Genomic DNA, 17,277 nt, shown 5'->3' with positions numbered 1-17,277 from the left:
CTAGGTGCTCGGCGGGCGCAAGCCCCGCCTACCTCCCGCTCGGATTGGGCGCCTGGCCATAGCGCCATCTCGGCATAGCACCGCCGATTGGCCAAACGCCTCTGAGGCACGGGGCGCGCGGTACCTACAGGGAGGTGGAGGCGAGTGTTCATTAGCATAGCCCCGCCCCGTCGGCCGGCCCGCGCATGTGGCCCCGCCCCGCCTTCGCGCTGGGGCGCCGCCGGGGCCCGGGGCGGGGGGGGCAGGGGCGCCGCATCCTCCCTCGGTGAGCCGGGCAGGCAGCGCATTCAGCCGCGGCCCCGCGGCGCCCGAGCCGTCCTCCGACCGACCGCCCGCCCGCCCGGGTGCGTCACGGCGGCCGGGGCGGGCCCCGCGCAGCGGCGTCGCCTCGCTCCCCGGGCGTGCAGCCTCTGGTCGCATCGCTACCTGCGGGAGCCGAGGCGGGGCTGGGCGCGGCGGAGGGGTGACCCGGGAGGCGGTGTGGCGGGGACGCGCTCCCGGCTCCGCGGGCATCGCTGGTGGCGGGCGGCGACGTGCGTTTCCTTGAGGTGCTGTGCGGGGCTGGGGGATTTTTAAGACGACTTTTTTTTTTTTTTTTTTTTTTTTTTTTTTTTTTTTTTCGTTTTTGAAACATCTCTGCTCCCGTGGCAGCCCGGCGAGGTAGGGCTTGATCCTCTACAGGATTTTCTGGAGCTTCTTGTTTTTCCCATTGAGATCTCCCTCCCTGCTATCAGGAGAGAAGCCTTTACACTTCTATATTTTTTTCATACCTTGAACAAAATTCCATTTGGGGCAGCATCCATCAACGGGAAAGCTTTGGAGAAAGCAGCCAGGAGCAGTGACCGGTCCCCTCACAATGTGGACCTTTCTGGGTATCGCTTCCTTCATCTACGTGTATAAAAAGTGTGGAGACCTCATGACTTACGCTAATAAGGAGGTGCTACTCTCCGTGTTAGTGTTTTTCTCCCTTGGCTTGCTGCTCTCGTACAGGTACCACTTCAGGGGGCCCAAGCAGCAGCAGCGGAAGGCCCACCTGGGGATGCTCTCTGATGTTCTGTCGGCCTTACCACTTGTTGGCTTCATCTGGGCCAAACCCACCCCAGGATCTCAACAAGTTGAACAACCCAAATCCAGAAAGGTAGGTTCAATTCAGATGGGAATTGCAGTGTCTTCCCCCTGTTCCCTCTGGCTGCTGACCCTCTGCCCTGGTGAGGGAAAGGAGCTGAGAAGGGGTTGGAGAGGGTTTGTCTTTAGATGCCGGATGTCTGATTTGTCATATTTTTTGTTATTTTTGTTTTGAATGGCAAAAGAGATGGTGAAACTCATTACTGGGGGTTTTGTGGAGTCAAATCAAATGTGTTTGAAGAAAGATTTGTAGTAAAGGATTATTATACTAGCAGAAAAATATCTTCAGTTGCCAGTGTGTTGTAGAGATGAAGGACTGGTGCATCTCTCCTATGAGGAAAAGCCAAGAGAGCTGGGACTGTTCAGCCTGGGGAACAAGAGGAGGCTCAGGAGGATCTCATCGATGCATACAAGTACCTGAAGGGAGGGTGCAAAGCGATGGAGCCAGGCTCTTTTCATCGATGCCCAGTGACAGGACCAGAGGCAATGGGTGCAGACTGAAACACAGGATGTTTGCTCTGAACATCAGGAAACACTTTTTTACTGTGAGGGTGACTGAGCACTGCAACAGTTTCCCAGAGGGGTGGCAGAGGCTCCATCCTTGGAGGTATTCAGAACCCAGCTGGCTGCGGTCCAGGCCAATCTGCTCTGACTCTGAACAGGGGGTTTTGGGCCAGATGACCTCCAGAGGTCCTTTACACCCTCAGCCATTCTGTGGGTCAGTGATCAGCTTCCTAATATTTATGGATAAAACACACTTGTCTAGACAGTGGTACATAGAGATATTTGGAAATTATTGCCAAACTATTGCTTGTACAATTATTACAGGACCAGAGCAGAGATAGTCAGTCGGTTCCACTCAGCCCAGGATGAGACTTTGTGAGCCTGCGGAGAGAGCTGTAGTTCCTGGCTGGAGCTGAGCTGGAGTCCTGCCATCTAAGACTACCGACTGGACTTGCATATTCAGTACATCTGTGGGTTGGCACTGTTTGGCTTCTTTCCAGTACTTCTGGGCAGTTTCAGCTGAGCACTGACCCCCTGGACAGAAGCACTTGAAACTATTTTTGGCTTCAAGTCAGAGGTTCTAGATTTTTATTTTGTTTTGCTGGTAAAGCCTGCCTTTACCTCACTTTCTTGTATTATCTGAATTCAGATAGTTTTGCACTCCTTTGCTGCGTTGTACATATAAACATGACACTATACCACTAGAAATTCTGATGTCAGTGTTGTTCTGGGCATTTGTTTCACTGATGCAATCGTATTTTACCACTGTCAGCAGTGCATTGCTGAGGCATTTGTGAAAGAGTGAATTGGACTTTATTCTTCATTTTACCAGCTGGAGAAATGACTTGCAGGTTTGCACTGGAATAGCCCTTGCAACATTTTTCCACTTTGAAGAGATGCTGTTAGGAAGGTACTATAACACAGCTGGTCTTCATGCACCAGTTTATATGTTAACTGATACATAATCTGATCTGTGACAATTCCTAACAGTTTTCAATGTAGTTGAATGGTAATTTTGCCTGTACTTTTGACTGTCTGATATCAGTGTTTTCATTTCAGGACCATTTCTTTATAACATTTCACAGGTAGCTGCTTCTGCTGATACTTTTCCATGCTGAGTTAATTACCATAAACTGTTATTTTGGTAGGTAGTTCACTTACAGTAAAATTAAAGAGGAGTACATTTTCCAGTGAACCTGATAACTTTTTCACTGCAAAGTGCTAAGGCCTCTGTGTGGTAGTGACTCACTGATATGATGGCCTTGGTGTGTTACTTTATAGACCAAGGGTATGGGACAGCCTTGGCTTACTGCGTTTTATAGGAACTTGCCTTTCAGTTTCTCTGAGATTATGTTAGTGGTTGTCCTTGATCAGCAGGACAGTTTTACGCAAGTATCTTGATTTTGTTTGGTTTTTTTTTTCCTTTGCTTTGCTTGTTGAGTTTTTGTTGCATTGCAGAGTACAACTGATTTAATTTTGGGCAAAACTAAACTGGAAGATGTTCTCTTAACTACTGGTGCACTCTCAGTCCTCTGGGTCAAAGTAGAACTAGTCCAGAGTTAGCCCTCTGACAAGATTATGGTACACATACATTGGCACATGTAACTTTGTTGGCTTTCTTTTCTAAAGGGTAAAAGAGAAGTAAACTTCTCAGATGTACATCTGACAGAGACTGCTCCAAATGCAACATTATCACCCCAATACGATCCAGAAATTATCATTGTGGGGTCAGGTGTCCTTGGTTCTTCCTTGGCCACGGTTCTCTCAAGGGATGGAAGAAAGGTGACTGTGATAGAGAGGGATCTGAAAGAACCCGACAGGATAGTTGGAGAATTGTTGCAACCTGGAGGTTTTAATGCACTTAAAGACTTGGGTCTTGAAGGTGAGTGCATTTCAAAATGTAAATATATCTATAACACAACAGTTATTACACTCAGTTATGTTTTTAGAAAAAGCATGCCTACTGGGAAAATTAAGAAATACATTATCTATCTTTAATATTTGAGTTAAAATTGCTTGTGTGTTTCCAGTCTGCCATTTTGAAAGTATTAATCCTTCAACATGTGTGTTTTGATTTAAAAAATCGGACTCTATGTAAAGAAATACTTTTCATACATGATTAAGCTTTCTTTAAGACTTTTAAAACTCTTCCGTTGGCTTATATTTTGCAGATACAGTAGAAGGTATTGATTCACAAATAGTAAATGGTTACATAGTTCATGACAGAGAGAGCAACTTGGAGGTTGAAATTCCTTATCCAGTATCTGAGGATGGCAGCGTGGCAAGTGGAAGATCTTTCCATCATGGCCAGTTCATCATGGGTCTCCGAAGGGCAGCTATGGCAGAGCCCAAGTGAGTCACTTTGTGAACAGCACAGCTGGGATCCAGAGATTCAGAAGCACTGTTCCCAGCATCCATGAGATTCCTTAACTATTTCACTCTGTCCCCACAAAGAGGGCTGCAATGAACAAGACTGACAAAAAGTAACAGCTATAGTTGCTCATTCTGTTTTCTGCAGACATGTTCATGAGTTGCATATACATCATATGTTACCCTTTGGGACAAGCTAATCTTTAAATTATGGGAATATAGGCTTTAAATATTAGGCAAGGTACTGGCCCATCCATGTGAGAGAACAGTTCAAGGGTACGGGGTGGATTTTGTTCTACTGATTCTTGGGTTTGGCATTTTACCAGAGAAACGACCTCTTCTCAGTGAGCAATGCATAGAACTTTGGTCAAGAAATGAGTGGCAAATCTGGTATAATTTCTAAAAATCATAGAATGGTCTGGGTTGGAAGGGACCTTTTAAAGGTCATCTAGTCCAACCCTCATGCAATGAGCTGGGACATATGTTTCTTGCACTGATGTTATCTGTGATGGCCAGAAATCAAGCTTCTACATTTGCACGTTGTTCTGGTTTTAATGTTAGCAAGAAATCAAGCAAAATAACTAGAAAGGAGCACTAAATGGAAGTAGCTCTTTCCAATTATTAAGCTCTGTTTTTCAGAGTCTTGAAGACACCTTCTCTTCCTAATGAAAAAAAAATTAGTGTTTGTTATTTCCTCTTTAACTGATTTATTTTTTTTTTATACAAGAGCTGAGAAGGAAACTTTTATTGAAACAGATTCTAGGTGCTTGTTTCTGTGGGGTATTTTTTTGGTTTGTCTCTTTTTTTTTTTCTGCTAAATAATGCTTGTAAGAGAAACGTGGCATCATTTTTTATGTTACATGTCTTTATTCTGAACTGGAAAATCTTTCTCCTATCATATCTATTATATCATGAATTACTAAAGTAGCACTAAAAGATAGCAGACCTGTAATACAGTTAAAATTAACAACAGCTGCATTTACTAGCTGTAAAAGCTACAGCCTTCTTGTTGAGGGTTCCAGTTCAGTGAAAATTGGATACCTGTTTGCTCCACTTACTGGGAAAAATCCAGTAGCTGTACACAGTCTTTGAAGCAGAAGCTTATAAAAGCTAGTTTGTGACTTGAATTCAATGCTTTCCTCTTTCTCCACGCTGTCTTTTAATGTTAATTTTGTGTATGTTTGCTTTACATTTTAATTGTAACATAGAAAACCGCATATTAAATTAAGGTGCGGGAGCGGTCAAGAACTCTTAATAGTGCCATGACAGTTTGTTTTTCATCTCAAAGCTTGTGATAGAGGATAATTATTACTGATTAGTATAGCCTCTTTATAAGTACTAGGCAATATGAATTTATTTCAGATGAGTAAAATTAATTTTGCAGAGGAAAGAGGTAGGGCATCATTAGTTAATTATTTTTATAGTGGGTGAGAACCAGAAAATGAAGTGAGCACACCCTTAGATAACTGAAGTGACAACTATAGAAGAAATTTAAAGTCAATAGGATCCACAGAACTCTGATTCACCTGCTGTTAATCTGACATGTTGCTGCACTCCCTTGCTGTGTTGAAGTTTCTGTTGGTTAGCTTACACATAACCATTCATGTTTTGGTACAGCCAACCTGCCTGTTGCCTGGCAAATTAAGTCAGTCACGATCTGCTCTGAAATTTCCGTGCTGGCTGACATGCAGAAAAGACATGAATTCAATTGCTCATGTTCCCTCTGAGAGCCTTAAATATCAAACTGTCATATTCTCACGTGGACCTTTAGCTCATTTCTCCAAGTTGTAGAATTCCATCTGGATATGAAAATATTTGTGAGGGAGAGAGAGCGTCTGTTCTGAGCTGCAAAGTCTGAACTGCTGGGGTCAGGTCTAACAGCTCAGGCCCCACAAGAGATGTAGGTTTACAGAGATTTAATTTGTGAACCCCAAATAGCTCTCGTTGGGAGGTAGAAGATGCTCAGTTCTGACTCTAAACATAAGCATTAGCAGAACTTTAAAAGCATAAATAGCAAAATAAAAAAATGTATCCTGAATTCCTGAGGTGAAAAGCTAGATGTCTCTGTCCTAAACAGGTTGGATTATTCTGGACTACTCTAAGAATTAGGTACCTCACTTCTCCCTAGTGTACATGTTAAGTGCTGAAGTGTTACTTCAGATCTTGCTTCTGAATTCTGCTTGGAGTTACATCTTACCTGCACAGTCAGCATTTCCCACCATTTAGCAGGATGACTCAGTCAGCTGCCTCATTTCTGACCCGTGTTAGGTGTCGGACTCCTCTCTGGAGCCATGGCCATGGAGCACCTGAAGCACAGCTGAGGATTCTGCTAAATGGTAGGGTGTTTAAGATAAGAACTACAGTTTTAAAATGTTCTCAGGTATCAAACCAAACGGTAGTGTTGAACTGAAATTAATGACAAACACTTTTGATGTTTGATGTGGCTTCTGAAAATGGTCAAGAATATATCTTGTCTCTAAAATTTAAACGAACTGTGTTGGCAGAGACAAGATTAGTGAAATCTGTCTCTCCTGTGTCTAATGCCTTGAAATGTTGGCATCAATCCTCTTCCATTCCATTCTAACCCTTCTTTCTTATTGCAGTGCAAAATTCATTGAGGGAACTGTGTTACAATTGCTTGAGGAAGATGACTGTGTTGTGGGTGTTCAGTACAAGGACAAAGAAACTGGAGACACTAAGGTAAGATAGTTTTCTGTTGCAATCTTTGTTAAATTATTGAGAAAAATCATTGGTTTATATATATATATATATATAAAATTTTGAAAAAAACCTCTTTCAAAGCACTGGTACAGAAATAACGCAATCATCAAGAAAGCGAAAGCTTTAATAAAGGGAGATTACTTTCTAGTGGATGCAGTCCCAACATGTGGGAATTCTTGTTATAACTTCTTGTGGAGCTTCTGCTTTCAGTGTCTGTGGAGAATTCAGTTCATTATTTATTTCAATATTCCTATGTCTGGAGTTTAAAATCTTTTGAGAGTTACTGGTGAAAAAACCCAGTATATTAAGATTTGTGTTTTGGCTGTGTGTAATGGTCTGTTTCCACATATACTTCCACCGTTGACTGAGGTGTCTGAAAATAAGATAGGTACCTATTCATAGAGATAGTTCTGTTCAGTCATTTCTGGGATCACAGAAAGAGAGTTCTGGTCGATTTTAATTGTGTCACTGGTTTGATTGATGTTCTTTGCCTCAACTAATACTAAACTGCTGAGCATTACTAACAATCTTTCATCTTCAGGTCATTTAGAAATGGAAATGGTGGTATAAAAACGTATGTAAGAGGGCCTTTTAAAAGTATTTGCCCAAGATATAGGAGAGCTAGTTCATTTTAGACCCTCCTCAGACAAAGGGCTCACTTGATGGCAAAATGCTGTAAATAGGAAGCTGTAAGAGAGCTCAATAGAAACAACATCCTTGGCCCCTCTGGAGGTAGCTGAAGGAAGGGGGAGTTCCAAGTCCTGTTCCTTGGGCTGTCTTTCGTGTCATGTAAAATGAATAAAACTATATTAGGAAATCCACTCTAGCCGAATAACACTGAATCACAGGTGGGTGCTGGAAAGATAGGGAGTTAGCAGAGGAAGAGTTTTTTGGCAGGGATGGAATGGTTTGTGGTTTTTTTTCCCAATCCAATTGGTTTTATCACCCAGCAGTGTAAAAGGGGTTGTTTTTTGTTTTGTTTGGGAGCGGAGGGGGATAGTGCTTATTTTGCTTTGAGATTTGTTTTTAAGATTTACACATTTATGGATGTTGTTGTAATTTTAAGTGTGACTTGACCAGCAGTAGGGTGACCAGTTGTTTTAGCCTTGCATCTTTCCTGAGAGCATGTGTGTTGTACTTAAGGCTTTGAATCTCCTCTCTGTATAATTGGAATAAACAAATTCATGTTTCACTGTGAATGCTGAAGTTCTGTGGCTGGAAAGAACTGTTTCATTTGCTAGCCTAGATCCCCTTTGATTTTAGAAATCTAGTGGAAGTAATTTCCACTAAACATTTCTTCTTAACTGTGTTTCCCTATCTCTGACTCTTTACAGCTGGGAAGCTACTTAGGGGGAAGAAACCCCAAAACCAAACCCTGTTTGCATTCCTTAATCTGCTTTCATGAAGAAAGGAGGGTGATCTGTGTTGTGTCTGTGGTTTTCTGTCCTCTCCATACCTGTTGGCCACCACATTGCCTTTGAGATTTTTATTCTCTTAAATGAGACTCAGATTAGCCAGCATGCTAAAAATCAACTTATAAAATTTATCAAAACCAGGAGCTGAATAGAGTAAAGGTCTTAGTATGTTGATTGTGGAGAAATTGTAGCATAAATATTCGGATCATTAGACACGAGGAAACCCATATGGGCAAGTGACTTTGCTCTAATTGCAGGAATAATTAGAGCTTGAAGTCATCTGAGACAGGAATCCGTAGGAAAGTGGTTTTGTTAGCTCTACTCTGGAGCTCATTTCTATAAGCTCAGACACCATAAGTGTATATTGTTTTACTCAGCTCTACTCTTAACCTGATTTTGTCTGACTTCCCTTTGCACAGCAAAAGATGTAAGGATTGTGTGACACAAGTGACTGAGTTGATTCCTACTGCTCGTAGAGGAACCCATTCACATACTGGCTCACCAGAGGCTTCCATCCAATAGTAGAATATTTTCCAGGAGTGCTAATGAAACACGACATGCTTTTTTTGCCTTGTTATTTGCATCCTAAAAGCTTAAAAGGAAAAACTTTTTTTTTCTGCTTATGTCAAATATATGAGATTATTGAAGGCCAAGGACTAATGCTCAATACAAATCTAGTCATTTGCAGTTAAATCACTGAATATACTGACCTCAGGAAATCTGTAGATAGAAGGAAACATCTACCTCTAAAAGCCTTATAGTATAAATGTTTTAAAATGTATTTTAATGATCAGGATAATTTGCTCATGTTAGAGAGCAATGTGTATGTGTTAAACATTAGGAATTTGTGCATACATTCAGGCTGAACCTAATCAGTTTACTCAGATTCTCTTTTCTATTTTGTCTGTATACACTATTTGTTCTTATAGTTCCTAAGTACACTAGGAACTGCTCAGAGTTCGCTTCTTGGTCTTTTAAAGAAGATCTTGGTATGCTTACTGCATTTCAGTTTGTTACACTTCAGTTTGGTTTTGTTTAGATGCTTATGAATGGTTCTTTAATTTAAAATTTCTTCTTAGTTTTCTTTTTCTTCCTGAAGGGATCAATTACTCTACTTTTCTTGTGGGAAGTTTTTTTTTTAAATCCAAATTCCAACACAGTCCCCGTAACTTTGTTATCTGATTGCATGTCTAAAAAGGCTGGACTATATGCTTAGATCAACTTTTAGAGGAAGTATAGTTAAATATGAATATGAGGAAGGCAAAAAAATACTCTATTTCTTAGTAAATATATTATAAATGTGGTCTGTGATTCTCTTATGTTTATTGTTCTGTAGAATATCTAATGAGAGCTTTGGAGTTGTTTCACTGTTAAGCAAAACTGGAAATATCACGTCTGTATTTTTTCTGTATGCTGCAGGAACTTCATGCGCCACTTACTGTTGTAGCTGATGGACTTTTCTCCAAGTTCAGAAAAAACTTGGTCTCCAGCAAAGTTACTGTTTCATCCCATTTTGTTGGTTGCATTTTGAAGGTAAGTTTTATGTATGATACTGTATAAGCCAGTATGCTGCCACTTCTTAATGTGGGTCTGAATTTCACTGAATATATCGTTGTTCATTATCTTTTCCAGCAGAATCAGCTAGAACTATGCTTTTAGAAATATATATACAGCTGTTCTATCAGTTTCTGTGTCCCTTTGAGGAGTGCTTGGAAATTTTGGTCTATATTTTTAACTCTTAAATTATTGATGCATACTCCATCCCAGCTCTAGGATAGCTGAACTTGCTGTGTCAGACTTAACATGTTTGGTATAGTTACAGATCGGATTTTCAACTCAAAACACTTTTAAGTAACTATGAACCAGTTTTGGTTTTTGTTGGGTTTTAGTTTAAAGTTAGATTCTGGTTTTAAGAGTCGAGTATAGTGTTAAACATACAGATGAACAAGGGAAGGTTTAAAAAAACCCAGAGTAGGATTCAACATCACTAGTTTAAACAGAACACTGGACTCACTAGACTAGTTCACAGAAAATACTTCTTTCCTTTTTGAAGGGAAAAAAGTTTCAACATTTGATATAACGTAGCGGTACATGTGCTGTTAGCGCTATATTTCACATAGCATTAATCTCTGGGTTAGAAGTAGGCACCATTGTAAATCTGGAACCCAATTTGTAAGATTGTTTCCCTGGATATAGGTTCTTTGACTGGTTTCTGTTAAGACATCGGTAGCTAAGGTGATGACATTTTTTTGAAATGTTTACGGTGCTTGTTCAGGGAGCAGTTTGAGATCATCACAGCAGCTGTGGGTCAAACCACCTATGTTTTATACTCCAGAAGAATACCCTAACTGTGCTCCTGCCTGAAGGTGGGATATCTTGTAACCAGGTACATACATACCTTCAGGACCTGTAAGCTTCAGGAGATGAAATGGGAATGTGGGTTGGCTAGCTGGGTGGTTGGAAAACCCAGTTAGAAATCCTGGCTGAGTCTTGTCCTCTGTGGCTGCTGCATTTATTGCATTAACAGCAAAAATAATTAAGGAGAAGGAACCAAAGCTACAGAATTTTCACTGGACTGGAAACACTGACTTGGAGGAACTTTAATACTTTCTGGTCCCTAACCCCTTCACCACTGCTCACATGCCTCCTGTTTCTCTACTTTTGGAAACGTGTTTAAGACCTGGTTAGCTAGGACCTGTGATTCTTCCTCAGTTGGTATCTCCATGTAGTTGTGTACAGACTAGAGTAATTCTTTCTCTCCCACCACTTTCTTTATGAAAAGAAAACAAAATGATCTTACTGAAAGCTACCACATTGATTACAGGTTATCAATGGCATGTATTAAATATTAGTGAGGTATTCAAATGAAAAGTATAACTTCATATATTCTAGTAAATATTACAGTGTATTGCCAAAAGAATTGTAACTACACTGAAGTTCAGCACTTTCTTTTTGAAAACACTTCTCTTGTTCATTTAAAGAGAAAAATAACCCAAATCATATGATATGGGATTGTATTTCAGAGTTTTTCAGAAAATGATTTTGTATATCTGAAGGTTAATATCCTTTGATTAGTCGTTCTCAATCTTTCTCCCCCTTCTTTTCTTTTTAAGGATGCACCACAGTTTAAAGATAATTATGCTGAACTTGTTTTAGCTAAAAGTAGTCCAGTGCTGGTCTATCAGATTTCTTCAACTGAGACTCGGGTCCTTGTTGATATTCGAGGAGAAATGCCAAAAAATTTAAAAGAATACATGATTGAGAACATTTATCCACAACTACCTGGTAAGTCTAGAAAGATCTCCAGGCATAATTGTCACAATTAAATGTGCTAAAAAAGGCACATTTTATTTAATTCATTGAACTGTGTGGGATTTTTCCACGTGTGCAGTTAGTGTTTCAGTAACCATTCATTCTTCTTTGATTCCACATCACACAGCAGTTTGTTCAGCTCACATCTGTAAGGTAGCAATTCAGAAGGATTATATCTCTTAAGATATAATAATAATAATAATATATAATTATAATATAATTATATCTTAAGATATGTAATGGGTTATGTGCAAATTGTTTTAGACTCTAAGTAGTGTGACTAAAATATTTGGTTATTGCAGATCACTTAAAGGAACCATTCTTAATAGCAGTTCAGAATGATCGTTTAAGGACTATGCCGGCCAGCTTCTTGCCTCCTTCAGCTGTAAACAAAAAAGGTGTGTATTATGAAATAAAAAGGGTGTGAAAAAGGCATTATAAACTTCTTCTGGGACTTAGGGCTTTGTTTTCACAGAGGTATATTTGTTGTTCAATACAACTGTCTCACAATTCTATGAAAACCAGTATTTTGAAAAGGTGTACCTTGGGCACAATTTACTTGGAACATCTGTCTTGACACCAGACTTAAAATCAGTGCCTGCTTCATTTTTAAGTTTAAATCACTCAGTTGTTCAAGCTTATACAAGTGTGGTCTTTTTAAGAAAAACTTGATTGAAAAAGTAGAGAAATTACCTTAAAAAGTGTGTCTGTGTTCTTTGGCACACACACATGCATACTTATAGAGAAAGAAATATTTTGACTGTGATCATCATAAAGGCTTTTTAAGCTTTTTAATTTAAAAACATCCTCTTTTTTTTCCCTTTTTTCTTTTTTTTAATTTCTAGTTATTCATCTTATTTTCTGGTGGGAATGCTGAGTAAAACTGATTTTAAAAAAAAAAACAGATGGTTTGAGTTCTAAGGTTGTGTAATGGTCATGCAGTATCCCATTATTTTTTGTCTTCTACCTAGGTGTTCTTCTTTTAGGAGATGCATATAATATAAGACACCCTTTAACTGGTGGAGGAATGAGTGTTATTTTAAACGATATTAAAATATGGAGAAGTTTGCTCCAGGAAATTCCAGACCTCTATGAAGATGCTGATGTTCTTAAGGTGAGCTTTATTCTGGACTTATTTTAGGTAGCTTTTGCTGCAGTTTAATAACACACTTTTAGGTTTTATACAGCTTGGGGGCAGGTAAGTTATTAGTGAGGTACAGCAGTTTTCAAAGCTTTGGATAGATAAATTGTGCATTAGTCATTCCCCAGTAAGTGGAGCTGTGAATTGTGAGTGCTGTGACTGTGTGGCAAACGGCAGATTCAAAACTGCTTACTGACTTGTTGTGTTTTGCTTGAGGAGACTGGTGTGATGTGTCTAGTCAACATGCTTGGCTAGTATAACCTGATATTCCCATATTAGTAGTGCATTTGTAATGCAGATTGATCTTAAATGGGGTGGGTTAGGACCATTACGTTTGTGGGGGTGGTACCTAGAAAACAATGAGCGTGTGTACCCGGTTTTTCCAGGTGCATCTCAATGCTCCGCTAGCCCCTTGACTGCTGCATTAATCTCACAGTAGTAAGTTGGAAGACATCCTTCTTTCCCAGGAATCAGCACCATCAATGTTGATGCTGGGTTTATTTTTTCAGTGAGATTTAGACCCAAAATTCTGATGAGTAGGTAATAAGATTTCTTAGTTATTTGTTTACTGCTTTTAATCAGGTTAGACGTATTGTTTTGGCTAAATTATAGCTAGAATAATTATAGACTACAAGTAAAGTATTCAAAAAGTGTATTTGAAAATTGAGAAGCACTTAGAGGGACCCTGAATGTCAGGACAATACAGGACTTACCTGACCAAATGCACATACTTACATTTCAGCTACTCACCTCAGACTTCCAGTTATTTCCTACTTAATCAACAGAGAGAACTAGGTGGGCGTTATCCTTCAAGTTTCTGACCTACCCCAGCTACCTACTGTATGTAGGGTGAGCTGAAACACACCCTGGAACTACCTTTTTTTCTATATTTAGTGTAAGAGAAGCCTAGATAACGGGCTCAGGTTTCCAAAATTCCTTAATGACCTAGCTTGGAACTGATCTAGCCTATCACTAAATCCACTCTACATTTTCATGAGTGAAAATACCACCTCTTTGGGAATCTTTGGAATGCTCTTCTGTACTTACTGACAGAAATACATTTTTTTTTTTTTTTAGGCAAAAAGAACATTTTACTGGTCAAGGAAAAGATCTCATTCTTTTGTAGTGAATGTTCTTGCCCAGGCACTTTATGAACTCTTTGCTGCCACAGATGGTAAGTATATTTTAAAGGTAACTTCTGACTAGTTACAACTTAGTAAATAAATGTGCCTGGGGAGGGGATGTGTGTGTATATGAGTGTATGTGTGTATGTCCATGTGCTTGTATGTATATGTGTATATATATGTGTACATTGATATATATTAAATATATGTGTATGTAAGTGCATGTGTGTGTATATTGATATATATTAAAATATATCAATCAATATATGTTAAAAATATATCAATAAATTAAAGATTTTAATGAGTTAGCTTGTGTTCTCTGCCTAGTTGTTTAGTTCTATTGTTATGTAAACTGAGTTATAGCAATGTGAAGGGAAATCTGGAGTTAGTATTAAAAAAAAAAAAAACAAAAAACCCAACAAAAAAAACCCAAAGAAACACCCCACAAAGCAAAAAACCCCGAAAATTCTTTTCTTGTGTCAGTTAATTTAAGAATATGTAGATTTTCTGTAAGACTATCCTTTACTTAAATAAAACTAGCTCAGAATCCAGCGTAATTTAACAGAACAACAGCTACCAAAGTACCAGAGTTCTGGTTTTAATACCACTGTTGCATATGCTGAAAACATTTTTGGTATATGTTGGATATATTTGTTGAATGATTTTAATTAATTTTGTAGATTCCTTGCATCAGCTAAAGAAAGCCTGTTTCCATTACTTCAGACTTGGTGGAGAATGTGTCTCGGGTCCTGTTGGACTGCTCTCTGTGTAAGTTCGGTGTGCTTGTAATAGTTGATGTGAACCAGGTCGAGCACTGTGAAGCTCTGCTTTGCTCCTAGTCAGCTCTGCACAGGGGGATTGGTCCACATGAACCTGTATTTTTAGGATTGTACTAAAAGTTGGAGCTTTATTAGAAGCTGTCTTTAAATGCTGACTTTTTTTTTTTTTTTTTTCATTGTAAGAAATGCCCCTAAAAGTTGGAGAGGAAGTTAATGTAGATGGCATGGAAGTTTGAATGAGGTAGAGGGGTCCAGACTAGCAGAGGAGCTGGTGAAGATGTTTCATGCTTGACAACTAATAGTTAAGGATAAGGTCTCCCATAAAAGAGCATAAGGAACCAGGAAAATGGTAACTATGAAGGTGTTTTCAGTGACCCCTCAGGAACTGGTGAATGCACAATAAATCATACTAGTTTGAACATGTGATAATGTGTGCATTTATATTTCTCTGTTTTTGAAATGAGAGCTAAAGCCGATAGAGCCTGTTGAGAGTAATCCCCTGGGGGCTGATAAAGGCAGAGACAGACTACCCAAAATTAAGAGAGAGCAGCAGTGTATGCTGGCTGTACTGTAGAAGGGAATACAGGGTGTGTAGCAGCTCCAAGACAACTAAGTTAAATCAGAAGGGGGTGTGTAATCTTGAGTGAAGATCTCTATTTGTAAAATGAAAATTTGTCAGTGCTTTCTCATTCTGTTTATTTACATGTTTTATCTATTTATTTTTAATACAGGTTATCTCCTAAACCAATGGTTCTGATTGGCCACTTCTTTGCTGTGGCATTATACGCTGTTTATTTTTGCTTTAAGTCGGAGTCCTGGATCACCACACCTCGAGCATTTTTCAGTAGTGGAGCTGTTCTTTACCGGAGTTGCTCTATAATATTTCCACTTATTTACTCTGAAATGAAGTATTTAGTCTATTAAAATCCAGGGGGAAATGACTGGAGGAAGAAAACATGAAAATCTCAATGCCTTCAAATCTTTGGACATGTACTATTTAATATTGTATTATGTTTTCTTCTCTTCAAAACACAATTTCCTTGATAAGGATTTGACTTTAATTTTGGTTTTGTGGCTATATACATATATATTATATGTAAATATTCTTTTCTTTGCAATTAAAGTTCAAAAAGGAGTTAGCTGTTTACAAGGACCATAATTAAGTGTTGACATGTGGTAGATAATTGCCAGTTTAGTCATAATTTCATTCCTTGCTTTATCCATTGCTGAGTGCACCACTAATATTAATAAATTAAAAAGTGAAAACTGTAAACCATATGCTGCTATTATCCGTCATGCTTTTTGCTGTTCACTAGTTTCATAGACTTTATTACTGTGAAATATTGTAACATTCTCGATTTGGGTTATTTCATTAGGATTTGCATCTTATTTTTCCGTTGCAGCTAAGATACTAGTCTGCTGACACTTAAAAGGACACTGTAAAGGATTTCAAATCTTGAAGTGTCATCATATCTTTAACTTTAGTCACTATTGCAAGTGCCATGTTGCTCTTCTGAAATATTTTTATTACACCAGAATTCATTTAAACAAGTAATAATCAAACCATGGTTATGTTGGCTACTGCATTCCACTCAGGTACTGAAAGCACATGTTTTTGAAAATTTCTTCCTATCTCATATTCTTTTAAAACTTTGGGGAGTTTGTTTTGTTTTGCTGGGTGTGTGTGCAACTGAAGTTTAACGCTGCCACAAGCTGAAGCATAGCAACAAACCATATCCACTGAAACAAAATTGGTCCAGGCTATTTCCAGTAGAGAGTAATCTTTAATATTACTTAGAAAAATTCATGAGAAGTATCACAAAAGTGTCCTTTTAAAACTTGGAGGTTTGAGTTTTTTTCCTGTAGAAAATACTGCATGCTACTAAAGAGTTCATGTCTTTAACTGTTGGTTACTATTCCTCTCAAAGTTATATTTATCAGTATGCTTTCCTTTGTTCTTGTGTATTTTCATTTTTCTTTACCTTTCTTATGATTGCTTTGTGTATCACTGTATGGCTCTACTATTTTGACTTACCTAAATCACACATCAGTGCAGCCAACAGTTTAGAGAGCACTAACAGATTATGTTTTTCTGTACTGGTGAGACTTTGACTGTATCTTGAGAATGACAGATTGCATAAGCTGTATGTAAACATACATTTGATGTTGGACTGTGGAAAAAAAAAATCTGTGGAGAGGCTTTTTTAGTATTTTATTTGACAGATATTTCAAATGACCTGTTCTTTTCCAGAAGCAAAAGTATGTATATTTTTCTAACCATTATCCCTTTTGATACCCTCTTGAAATTACTTGCATCAGGAATATGTCTATGTTTAAACTTTAGGGTAAAGTACTAATATTTTCAAATATCATTATATATGGTAACTAAATGATGCCCCTTTAAGGGTACACAAAGTTTGCAGAATTTGTACAACTGTTTTCAAAATTTCTGACAATTTTGAAAATATTAATTTTACATTTTCTATTTTTTTATATTATTTGCAGTCAGTCTCTTTAAAGTCAAGGATAAACAGTCCTGAGCCAAATACGCATCCTCAGCTAACTTAAATAAAAAGTTACGATATCTGTAGAAATTTTTTTTTGTTGCTGTATCTCTGGGTAATGAGTTTTGTTAGGTCCTGATTTATCAGGAAATACCACTGTGCTTAAATTTACATATATGTTTAAGCATTTTTTTTTCTTTTCTTGAACTCAGTGCCTGGTTAAGTGTCTTGATGATCAGGGTAATCATCAATTGTTGGAAATTACCATGGGGGAGAGAAAAG

General features: G+C 38.6%; 1 protein-coding gene across 1 annotated transcript; it reads left to right on the top strand.

Annotated features, from left to right (window-relative positions):
- The first annotated feature begins 227 nt into the window (after positions 1-227).
- Positions 228-17,041, top strand: SQLE (squalene epoxidase). The gene is made up of 11 exons (XM_074897577.1): positions 228-1,138; positions 3,259-3,511; positions 3,801-3,981; positions 6,603-6,699; positions 9,555-9,668; positions 11,249-11,420; positions 11,750-11,845; positions 12,419-12,561; positions 13,666-13,762; positions 14,393-14,480; positions 15,223-17,041. Exons 1-11 carry the CDS (start codon positions 857-859, stop codon positions 15,413-15,415), a joined length of 1,716 nt encoding a protein of 571 aa, XP_074753678.1. The 5' UTR covers positions 228-856; the 3' UTR covers positions 15,416-17,041.
- The last annotated feature ends 236 nt before the right edge of the window (positions 17,042-17,277 follow it).

The sequence above is a fragment of the Athene noctua genome, chromosome 2 (assembly GCF_965140245.1).
Source record: "Athene noctua chromosome 2, bAthNoc1.hap1.1, whole genome shotgun sequence".
Lineage (NCBI taxonomy): Eukaryota > Metazoa > Chordata > Aves > Strigiformes > Strigidae > Athene > Athene noctua.
The sequence above is the reverse complement of the archived record's forward strand: the minus strand, read 5'-3'. Positions and strand labels throughout refer to the sequence as shown.

Bases quoted from the DNA above. Each gene is read 5' to 3' on its own strand.
- SQLE (XM_074897577.1), top strand. From the start codon at position 857: ATGTGGACCTTTCTGGGTATCGCTTCCTTCATCTACGTGTATAAAAAG. The intron at 3,512-3,800 runs GTGAGTGCATTT...TATATTTTGCAG, and splicing joins TAAAGACTTGGGTCTTGAAG to ATACAGTAGAAGGTATTGAT. The intron at 11,421-11,749 runs GTAAGTCTAGAA...TGGTTATTGCAG, and splicing joins CATTTATCCACAACTACCTG to ATCACTTAAAGGAACCATTC.